The sequence below is a fragment of the Mobula birostris genome, chromosome 3 (genome assembly GCF_030028105.1).
Source record: "Mobula birostris isolate sMobBir1 chromosome 3, sMobBir1.hap1, whole genome shotgun sequence".
Classification (NCBI taxonomy): Eukaryota; Metazoa; Chordata; class Chondrichthyes; order Myliobatiformes; family Myliobatidae; genus Mobula; species Mobula birostris.
In genome coordinates, this window is record NC_092372.1 from 134,803,814 (window position 1) to 134,816,295 (window position 12,482).

A 12,482-nucleotide genomic window follows, 5' to 3' on the forward strand; every position below is an offset into this window, starting at 1 on the left:
TCATGTCCTGGTTTGCAGGTGCCAAGTGCTTTAACAAACTTGAGATGTTGTCTAGGTTTTGGCAGATGAAGCTTGATGAGGCAAGTTCAAGACACTGCACCTTTAACACACCAGGAGGTAAAGTCACTGTATGGGATCCTGTCCGCAAAAAAGTCTACCAGAAAACCATCCACATGATCTTTGAGGCCATACATGGAGTCAAGACCATGATAGATAACATCATCATTTGGGCGTCCACCAAGGAAAGACATAATGCACGACTGAGACAGACACTAGACATGACACGAAATGTCAATTTGAAATTAAATAAAGAGAAATGTGAGTTTGGAGTTAAGACACTGAGTTTCACAGGGGATGAGGGAGTGAAGCCTGACCAAAGAAATGCACTAGCCATTGAGAACATAGAGAGGCCCCAAAACAAACAGGAGGTGAGATGTTTACTGTGAATGGCAACTTACCTGTCTAAGTTCATCCCTCAACTATCTACTGTGTCTGCATCACTTAGATCACTCCTTGAGCAACAAAATGAATGGAATTGTTTTCATGAGCAAGAAGAGTGCTTCCAGAGGCTGAAAAGAATCCTAACCGAAGAGCACATGCTGAAGTTTTATGATCTGGAAAGGTGTACTAGGATCTCAGCTGATGCATCCCAGTACGGCTTTGGAGCAGTACCACTGCAGCAGCATGATGACACATGGCAACCTGTGGCCTGTGCATCAAGGGCTTTAACAAGTGCAGAAGTCAACTATGCACAGACAGAGGAAAAGCTTCTTGTCAGCACATATGCATGCTGTAGTTTCCAGCAGTATATCTATGGACAAGCTTGTGAAGTGGAAACAGACCATAAACCATTGGACTCAATTTTGTCCAAACCATTGAATGACTGTCCCATGAGAATACAGCGCTTGTTGATAAGGCTACAGAAATACGACATGAAGATGTTCTATACACCAGGATATATGTTTGCCACTGATGCATTGTCTCGAGCAATCAACAGGAAAGAAAAGAGCGGTCAAGAGATTAACACTGATATACAGGCCTATGTTGACATGATTGTCACCTCCACTCCAGTATCTCCAAACAGAACAGAGAAAATTCAGACAGCAGCGGAGACAGATGAAACAATGAAAGTCCTCAAAGAGACAATACAGAAAGGATGGCCAGCAACTAAGAATGACCGTCCAATGTCTATTCAGGACTTTTAAGCATGCAGAGCTGAATTATCTGTAGTGGAAGACATGGTCTTCAAAGGGATCTCATATGTGATTCCAGTATTGCTATGCCAGGAAATGCTCCAGAAGATGCATGAAGGACATCTTGGTGAGGCAAAACTTAAACAAAGAACTCATGAAGTGATGTACTGGCCAAGAATGAACAAAGACATCAGCCAGACCACTGCTTCATTTGAAGTAAGTCTTACCTACAGACCGAAGTGGCAAGGTGACTGTACCACTTACACCACAGACTGACTGTACCAGACAGGCTCAACTTTGTTTGAGTGGGAAACATCACATTGTTGTAACAGACAACTTTTCAAATTACCCAGAGGTAATCAACACCCAGCAAATCGGTCATCAACTTCCTGAAAACTGTGTTTGTGAGGCATGGAGTTCCATATGAGGTGGTATCAGACAATGGTCCATAATTTTCCAGCCGTTAATTTGAATCCTTCGTCAATGATTGGGGATTTTGACATGTAACTTCAAGCCCACATCACCCAAAACCTAATGGCCTAGCAAAGAGTTTGGGCAAGGTAGTGAACTGGCTCATGAAGAAGGCAAAAGATGGACGAGAGGACTCTCAGAAAAGTCTAATGATCTACAAAAGTGCAGAATGGCCTTTCACCAGCCCAAATGGTGATGAACCGAAGCATAACCTTCCAGTACACGAAAACTTATTGACACCAAATGGAGCAGACCAGGCTAAGGAGAAAGGGAAAGAAAAACAGAAACAGAGTCACAACAAGACTGCAAAAAGCCTACCAGTCGTGAAACCTGGAGATCAAGTGCAAATCCGAGATCTTGATTCCAGCACATGGTCCATTAAAGGATAAGTACAAGAGGAAGTTGCTGCATGTTTCCTGCTAGAGCCAGATGGAATATGGAACACCTCTGAGAGGGAACCGTTTGAATCTACGACCACAAGCTCAACCCACAGCTATGACACGTCATCTGTCACTACACCAAAGAGGACAGCAGATGTGAAAAGTAAACTTACTGTTCAGAGTTCTCAAAAAGACATTAATATTAACACAGCTAAGTGAAAGCAATACATCTGTGGAGACAAAAGTAGACCAAAAAGGATTAATAAACCACCTCAGAGACTGATTGAGAGTTGTTAAGAAAATAAGGGATGTATTTGCTCATTACAATTGAAGTAAATGTAAATATGTGTGGCACGTGGCCAACTGGTTAAGGCATCGGTCTAGTGATCTGAAGGTCGCTAGTTTGAACCTCAGCTGAGGCAGCGTGTTGTGTCCTTGAGCAAGGTACTTAACCACACTTGCTCTGTGATGACACCGGTGTCAAGCTCTATGGGTCCTAGTACCCTTCCCTTGGACAACATCGGTGGTGTGAAGAGGGGAGACTTGCAACATGGGCAACTGCCGGTCTTCCATACAACCTTGCCTAGGCCTCAGTCAACATCAAAATCGACGGACAACCGAAGAAGAAAAATGTAAATATGTTTGTTGGAAAGCACTATTGTTTCTTGCAGGTCTATGAGGGGATAGTATGGTTTCTTTACTATTATGTGTGTACATAATAATGAACTTCAGTTCCCAGTGTGCAATGTGGGCAGTTTACCCAGAACCAGAGGGGACATTGGTGAACTGAGAGTATGTGCTAAAGTGTGGCACAAGAAGACATGACCATCTCCTGTTAATAAATGTGTTAGCATTTAAACCCACATTGTTTGTCTTTATAAAGAAGAAGCATAACACCTATCATTAATTTTCCAACCATGTCCTCTTAGATTTTCTGATGAACAAAAATAACCTCTATTTACCCTGCATTTTTCTAAATATCGTGAAAATGTAATTCAAATCAATCCTTGAACTATGAAATTCCAAGGAATATAGTGTTAATTTCTGTTATTTTTTATCATAACTTAATCCTGGCATTCAGGTAACATTCTGCTAAATTTATGCAGCACTCCCTTCAAGCCTAATATATCTTCTTGATGGTGTGGTGTGCAGAATTCACTGGTGCATAGTTGATGCCACTAATCTCAGCACAAATACGATCACTCCTGCTCCCTGAGTCAGCCACAGAATCATAACTTATTAACATTACAATTGTATCATCAAAAAAACCATACAATCTTGAGAAGTTATTACTACATATGAATTTCTAGCTGAAATTATTTGATAACTTTACACCACATAATCCTACTGGGTATTTGTCAATATTATAACAAGCAGAAAGGAATACCCGAGAATATCATTATCAACACACTATGGCAATGGATTTCCATAAGATTGTATAACTTTACTAACATTTTATCAATAAGAGTTTCACTGAAAAGGCAACATTAACCTCCCTTAGATGTCTACAATTTCCATTATCTGATTGTGTTGAAAAATATGTATAATGTATTATAACACTGCCACAATAACCGAGTCAAGATACATTTAATTAATGAATAGCAATTGAAATCAAAAATGTCATTAAAAAAACTGCCCGTCATCTCTCTCTGATGCTCCTCTGCCTTTTGTTTCCTCCAGGGCCTTCTGTCATCTCTTATTAGATTCCCCCTTCTCCAGCCCTGTATTGCTTTCACCAATCAGCTTCCCAGCTCATTACTTCACTGCTTCTCCTTCCCCCACCACTGTTTCACCTCTCACCTTGTGCTTCTCCCTCCCCTCCCCTCCCCCCCCTACCTTTTAACTCTGACTCCTCATCTTTTTATGTCCAGTCTTGCTGAAGGGTCTCAGACTGAAACGTCGACTGTACACTTTTCCATATATGCTGCCTGGCCTGCTGAGCTCCTCCAGTATTTTGTGTGTCTTGCATAAAAAATTGCTGATTATGTTTATAAAAATCTGCTATTTCTTATATTTTGTAACTCACAAACACAAATTTAAATTCTATCCACAAAGTCTTAATGGTTATTTGTAACTACTTTAAATATGTCAAATATGTCCTGCAACACAATTAGTGTTTCCATTAGCAAGATCAACTGGTGGGATAATTTTTACATATAGCACAGCTAGCTGAGAAACATTTCATACATTTTGCATTTCCCACTCGCCCCCCGCCCCCAACTTCCTTGTTAATTTCTCCTTCTTCTATGGGGATAATACCATTTTGGGTATCATCCTTGGACTATATGGAGCCCTCCCATATTTCAATTCAGGAGGTTAGACATAAATAATTGAAATTCCATTATAATGTATGTAATTGTGAAATTGAAAGTCGAAAAAAGAACATTAATTTCCATCCATAATAGCTCGGGAATAGTGTTACAGGTATTCAGATTAGTAAACCGATTTCAACTTGTAAAAGATATAAACAGTAGAAATATAATTTCCCCATTTAGTAGTGCTGGCAAGAAGCTGTGCTTGAAACTCCAGCAGAATCACCCCAAAAAAATTCAACTGAATTATTAGAAATTGATTAACAGCACATGTTGAATTTCCAGTATGTGTTACAAGTAAGTCTGTCTTTATTTATCTGTCTCAACTTTTCTCTCTTATCATCTTACTTCCATTCATTCTCTTAACCCTTTCATTTCACTCAATTCTTTAATCTTTCCCAAACCATTTCACGTTAACTTCCTTCTTTCATTAAGATAACTTATCTTGTTTACAAAATAATATTTCAAAGAAATTAATTAGAACGTGAAAATAAACTATTTTCTTTTCTAATAAAATTTTTTTTATAGCAACTGTCTCAAGTTTTAGGAATTTACTTACCTAGAAATTGTATTACCATAGCCCAATTGTTTTATGTATACAATTATGTATACAACACAAACACCTATGTCAGGATGCTGTTCATCGACTATAGCTCAGCATTTAGTACCATCATTCCCACAATCCTGATTGAGAAGTTGCAGAACCTGGGCCTCTGTACCTCCCTCTGCAACTGGATCCTTGACTTCCTATCCGGAAAACCACAATCTGTGCAGATTCATGATAGCATATCCTCCTCGCTGACGGTCAACACTGGCGCACCTCAGGGGTGTGTGCTTAGCCCACTGCTCTACTCTCTATATACCCATGACTGTGTGGCTAAGCATAGCTCAAATATCATCTATAAATTTTCTGATGATACGACCATTGTTGGTAGAATCTCAGGTGGTGATGACAGGGTGTACAGGAGTGAGATATGCCAACTAGTGGAGTGGTGCCGCAGCAACATCTTGGCACTCAACGTCAGTAAGACAAAAGAGCTGATTGTGGACTTCAAGAAGGGTAAGACAAAGGAACACATACCAATCCTCATTGAGGGATCAGAAGTGGAGAGAGAGAACAGCTTCAAGTTCCTGGGCGTCAAGATCTCTGAGCGTCTAACCTGGTCCCAACATATCGATGTAGTTGCAAAGAAGGCAAGACAGCGGTTATACTTTATTAGGAGTTTGAAGAAATTTGGCATGTCAACAAATACACTCAAAAACTTCTATAGTTGTACCATGGAGAGCATTCTGACAGGCTGCATCAGTGTCTGGTATGGGGGGCGGGGGCGGGAGGGCTACTGCACAGGACCGAAAGAAACTGCAGAAGGTTGTAAATCTAGTCGGCTCCATCTTGGGCACTAGCCTACAAAGTACCCCGGACATCTTCAGAGAGCGGTGTCTCAGAAAGGCAGCGTCCATTATTAAGGACCTCCAGCACTCAGGGCATGCCCTTTTCTCACTGTTACCATCAGGTAGGAGGTAGAGAAGCCTGAAGGCACACACTCAGCAATTCAGGAACAGATTCTTCCCCTCTGCCATCCGATTCCTAAATGGACATTGAATCTTTGGACACAACCTCATTTTTTGTTAATATACAGTATTGCTGGTTTTGCACTTTTTAATCTATTCAATATATGTAATTGATTTACTGGGTTATTTATTATTATTTTTTACTGCTAGATTATGTATTACATTGAACCGCTGCTGCTAAGTTAACAAATTTCACGTCACATGCCGGTGATAATAAACTTGATTCTGATTTTATCACAAAACTTAAAACTTGATTAGTAGATGTTCAGAAATCTGTGCTTCAAGTCCTCCAAAAATGCATTTGTGCAAAGGTGCAACCCATCTAACATGACCTTATATGGCATGTATCCTTCTTGTTACATTGCCCTCAGGACCCATGATTGTTTAGTATATCTGCCAGTTTCCCTCTTACCACATTCCCTCACATATGCTCACCAAATACCTGTTTCCCAATCCCTATCTCTCCTACTGCTTATTTGACCCCTAACAACAACCTGTTATCAATCTCTTTTTCGCTGTATCCAACCTCCAATCTTCCTTTCAGTAACAACAGGCTAATCCTTTCCTCAGCCAACTCTTTCACTACCCTCTTTAACCCATCCTTCCTACATTTTTCTTAACTCCCCTCTGAGCTCTACACACTTCTTACAGTTCTCAAACACCACTCCCCACTGCTCTACAAGCCCTATAGACAACAACTCAGCCATGTCAGTTTAGTTTCACAATGACCAACAGACAAAAGCTTGTGTACAGTGCATAAAGCTTAACCTATCATACCTGACGTCTTTGGTCACATACATGAAAAAAATTTGCTGCGGGTCCCCTGCACACCAAGCTGACATGCACTTGGCACTTTCCAGCTTATTCTTTCTCACGGACACAGTTCATTAGCCTATGACTGCCATATGATCATTTTAGCTGATTGGTTTAAAAATTCAACCTTCTAATTTTTTTTTTGTGTCTTAACTTTAAAAAAGACACTCTTACCAAATAAGAATCCAAATTTTTGGAAGACCTGACAAGTCAGGCAGCAACCGTGGAGAGGGAAACAGTTGGTGACAGGTTTGGTAGTCTTGTGTTGAACACGTGACCAGCTGGAGTTGGCTGAGAATAATTAGTGCTTCTCCTGCCACTAGACTTGTAAGATTTTGGAAAGGGACAAAAGGTGTTATTTCTCGAGCGCTTTACACTGCCTACTGTAGGTCCACGTGTCACATCTGAAAAGTTTGCAAGAGATTAGAGATCATAGTTGTCCAGGAGATAGGATCATGGTGCTAGAACTGAGGGTTTGATTTTCAGACACATTTTCTTATTTGCCCCGGAGTTCATTCAAAGTCAAGTTTATTATTATCATGGACATACATACACATGGTGTAAATGCTATGAAAACAGACATCTTGCAGCTGCAGCACTGTGCATTTGAAGACAAGGATAAACATAACTTAACATAAACTTAAATTAACATGATTTATACCCAACTTAAACTTGCGCAAAAATTAACAACAAAATTAACAACTTGTAAGGACATAGGTGTAGAGATAACAATGGTGGAAAAAAAAATTTAACTCCTCCCTAGCAGGAAGCTTGCTGAAGATGAGGCAAAATATTGTGGTAAGAAAGTCTGAGAAAGGCACATAGTTTATCCATTTTATATTCACTCATGTTAACCGCCCAAACTTACAGCCTGCTCACGGCCAGGAATATTTCTTTGGCTTCTTCACTATTTTGTTATTTTTGCTGTTATGTGCCCTGCATTCTCACACTTTATTGAGTTTTCAGAAAAGACTTGTTAGGAACTGGTGCTGGAAGTGTATCCTTATTTGGATATCATTAAAAATTGAACAGGCATGTGAAGAAAGGATTCAAAGCACCCGTCATTTCTATCAGAGGATGTTCTTCTTGAAGCATTGTCCTGGACACCACCCCCCCACTGACAGTTCCAGCCGAGATGACGAGAAGTGACAGATCAGAAATGTGTATCAACTCACTTAAGGGAAATCCGGATGAAAGTCCAGAGTTCACTTGGGACAGAACCCGCACAATTACCCTGCTGAAACCGGTATCTATCAAAAGAAATATTATGTATCTAAACTATGAATCTGCACCATCATTCTTTCACTGTGAACTCCACTGAGGACTCAGAGAACATCTGGTTGTAAAAAAGCTGCACACCCAGAGTTGTGTAGACAGCACAGGCACAAAGTCTCCAATGTTCACTTTCGCTCTGGTATGTTGTTCATAAGCATTAAAATTAAAATTAGCATTTCAGAGGGAGGAATGATAATAGCAGGAAACCAAAGTAACTGAACTATCTTTCAGTGCTATTAAATCGTATATTGTCTACACGAACATATTGTATCAGAAATTGATCTCTAACCATGTGTAACATATATAAAAGCAACTTCAAATAATATTAAAAATGTAAATTTCTGAAATAAATTGTTTATATTATATTGATTATATCCTCACTAATAGAACACAATTTCCCTGTGGTTCTATTAGGTTTGTATTAAACATAAAGTAAAGAGTTTAAGTATAATAACTTAACAGTAAATAAAGAAAACACCATCATTCATGCCGTATGTCTATGAAAACAAACTTGCTTACCTGAGGTGAGCATATTATGCATTCGTTGTGAAGCCAGCAGCTGGAATGGTTGCTCTTGCTCAGAAACCCCATCTGAAGAGAAACATAATTCAGTCTCATAAATAGTCTGCAGCATCTTTCACTTGTCCTCACTTCAGCCACATAAAACGTTACCATTAGTCATTTCCTCTCTAATTCCTGAATCAGATGATTTGCATCTCACTACATTGTAAGCTGCTCTCTCTCTCTCTCTTTCTCTCCCTCTCTCACACACACACACAAACATGCACGCAAGTGACTTCATAGGCGTACACACATTGAAACTGTAAGCTGATTCTCATGCTCTCTCTTATACTCCAAACCAGCCAAAAAGACATCAGTTATAAAAAGAAGCCTGAACTCTCCTCTGCATACCTAAACTTTTTCTACCTCTTTTTAGTCTGTTTGGTTTGTCTTGTGGAGGAAATTGAAACCAGCTTGAAAGGTGCTTCAACAGCAGCCGACAGAAGATTTCTCTCCCCTTTCCTTGCAAGGTTCTCGAGTTAACACAGACCATTGCTTTTAAATCTGTTCTGCCCCTCTAAGTTGTTAAAGCAAGTAATAAAACATGTTTATATGAATCAATGACAACACAGTCCACAGTCAACAAAAATAGAACAATGATTGTTGTTAACCAAAAATAGGTCACGTATGGCAGGAGATTGAATTATACTAATGCATTTGAAAAATATCACTGTAAGTGTAAACAGTGCACAGCTGTCCGGTCCTTCAGCTGGAAGTGCTGCTATTTAGTCCTACTGCAAAGTCTGAAAATGTATCGACTTCTATTTTTGCTCATGTACTTAGAATAGATGCTGTATCACCAGATCATCAATTTACATTAGGTCAAAACCATTCACATTTGCCCAGTTTAATTATAGATCCAAACTTGAAGCTATTGCATAAGTAGTGATAAATCATGCCCCTTCTTAAAACTGTCCCATGCAAGAAGTCTTAGGCACATATATATAGCTATTGGTTAAAATAAGAAGCTGGTTGGGAAACAGAAATAAGAGTACTTGGCTTTGTATTAGCTCAGTAGCATTAAGTCTTATTTGGTAACCGGAAAGACCTCATATAGAGTACCGTGCAAAAGTGTTAGGCACCTTAGCTATATATATGTATCTAAAACTTTTGCACAGTACTGTAAAACTTCAGAAGCAAGAGAAAATCTGCAGATGCTGGAAATCCAAGCAACACACACACAAAATGCTGGGGAAACTCTGTAGGTCGGGCCGCATCTATGGAAAAGAGTACGGTTGACGTTTCAGGCCGAGAATCTTCATCCAGGTGAAAGGTCATGACCCAAACCATTGACTATACCCTTTTCCACAGATGCTACCCATACTGCTGAGTTTCCCTTACTAGCTTAATAGCTAGTAATTTACTAGCTTTTTAAGAATGCGTCAAAGTTAAAATGGAATTCAGTTCAGTGACGAGGTTCACTATAGGGCAGTTTTATGCAGCCATTTTCCAAAATGCACTCAATGGATGAAGTATTAGCTGATAAGCAGATTTCCACTTCAGTCATACAGTCTACTATCTTGCTAAAGTACAATGTTGCTGGGACCCCTTATGATATTGATTAGCATTGCTGCAGATTTTATAGCATCGGAACAGGCACATGATCTTTACTGTGGAAATGCAGCAAGTGAAAATGTGAAAAGATGTAGCTTACATTTTACTATTTATCTGATGAATCCAAGACTCTTCAGGAATAAAAAGAGTTCTTCTGAACTGCAGTTATATTTGTTATACTTCATATAAATTCTTTCTTTTCAAATCTTTTGATTGTTATATTATATTATACAAAAGAAATAACACGAGTACATTGAAGTAACAACACCTACAATGTCTCAAAAAAGACATTATCTTAAAGATTGAAAAAAAATTTATGATAACAAAAAAAACCTACTAAGCAGAAAAAAACGAGGAAAAAAAAACATTAGGTGTACAACCCCGGGGCCAGGCGTCATACAAAAAGCTTCTAAAAATAAACATCAAACCGCCAGCAAGAAAAGAAAATATACCAAAAAATTTACAATTAGATCGTAGAAAAAATCTATCAATTAGCTCAAATGATAATAACGAGCAAATAAGCCCCATCTTTTCTCAAAATCACATAAAGGTTCAAAGGTTCGACTTCTAATTTTCTCCAAACTAAGACATAGCATCACTTCAGAGAACCATTGTGACAAAGTGGGAACTGATGTATCCTTCCACTTCAACAAAATGGCCCTCCTAGCTATCAATGTAACAAATGCAATAACATGTTGGTCAGATACAGAAACACCATGAATATTTTGAGGAATTATTCCAAAAAGCACAGTTAATTTATTAGGTTATAGATTAATTTTAAGTGCTTTAGAAATATATAAATTATACATAGACAATTCCCATATCAACGGTGAAATAATCAATTAAAAGGAACAGTTTAATAGATTAATATTGGCCAGTAAACTCTTTCTGCTCACCCTCTACACTCTTCTCCAAGCAGTCCCTTGGGAAATGGCTGAAAATCAGCACCTTCAACACTACGGCACCGTTTTATCAATGAAGTGTCCAGTTGGCTTTTGTGATACTTTACTCCAAAGTAATACCTCTGTTACTCTGTTATGCCATGAGGATAATTTGAAGTTGTATGGTTTAATCTGTTGCAATATTTTAAATACATGGCTTACTAGAGCTCCTGCATCCAACCATATATTTGGATCTTTGGTCTGGAAACAGTGAAAAAGGAAATCACCGATGCTTTGCTTTGTGCTCTGGGCAAATGGCATCCTTTCAAAGATTTAATAAGATCAATTTTGGCAGGATTAAGCAAGAGGCAAGTAAGAAAAAGTCACAGGAAATTAGCATAAGACTGACAGTTTACTGTTGAACAAACATAGTTCCTCTGCACAGATGACAAAAGACAGACCTCTGCATTATATCCCTATAAATTTAGCCTTCAAACCACACCTGCCACTCACACACATCCAACCCTCCAATATTCTGTTAACGCTAGGATTATTGATGTCAAATCACCTAGAGAAATTGTAATAAAAAATCACAGAAGTAGCACTACTGTTGTTACCTGTGAACACAACATCCACAGTGTAAATTCAGAACTTAGGAAGATGCATGTTTTATCATCATGCTTCATGGGAGCTAAAGCACTCTCTGTTGGCTTTCTAGCTTGGAGTTAAATTCTGCATTCTAATCCATCACTCACATGATGAAAAAGACTTTTAAGCAGTGACCAATCCAGACAGCGGAAGTTTTGAGAGGAGGGGATCTCAATCAGGTCCACTGCCTGAGTAGAAAAGGCAGCAGTGGGTCGCTACAGCAAAAAGGAAATTGGACCAGTGACCAATCCAGACACTGCAAGTTTTGAGAGGAGGGGATTCAACCAAGGACCACTGCCTGAGTAGAAAAGGCAGCAATGGTTGCTACAGAGTAAAAGAGCTTTAGTCAGTGATCAATCAGTGTTTGGGATTGATTCGCAACAACAAATTAAAGAAAGGCAGGGGCAAGCACAGCGGCCATATTTAGAATGGATTTTTATTTGGTACCTCTTAAATGGAGTTACAAAGCTTTGTACTTTGTGGAGAAATTTAAAACAATCAAAGGAACTAATGCACTTAAGTGTACATTAAAAACTAAAAATCATTACTAGCATAAGTACACACATTCCTGCTGTGGATACCCTTCCAGCTCTGTTTCCCTCCCTGATATGCTCGCTTTGACTGAGAGAACAAGGAGGTCACCCTCAAAGCGGATCTCCCACCTGGTAAACTGCCTCTCTCACTTTCCACCTCCGATGTTTGTGCCACCTTGAGCAGGGTGAATGTATGGAAGGCAGCTGGTCCGGATAGAATACCTGGCTGTGTGCTCAGAGCCTGTGCAGGGCGGTTGGCTGGGGTCTTCACGGCCACTTTAAATCTGTC

The 12,482-nt window shown here is 39.3% G+C and overlaps 1 protein-coding gene across 1 annotated transcript in view; it reads right to left on the minus strand.

Moving 5' to 3' along the window:
• The window catches only part of LOC140195287 (histone deacetylase 9-like), a 700,837-nt gene that overhangs the window by 318,659 nt on the left and 369,696 nt on the right, over positions 1-12,482 (minus strand). Inside the window, exon 4 of the mRNA XM_072253371.1 lies at positions 8,536-8,607. Coding sequence (XP_072109472.1) covers positions 8,536-8,607 — 72 coding nt within the window. The remainder of the gene's footprint in view (positions 1-8,535; positions 8,608-12,482) is intronic.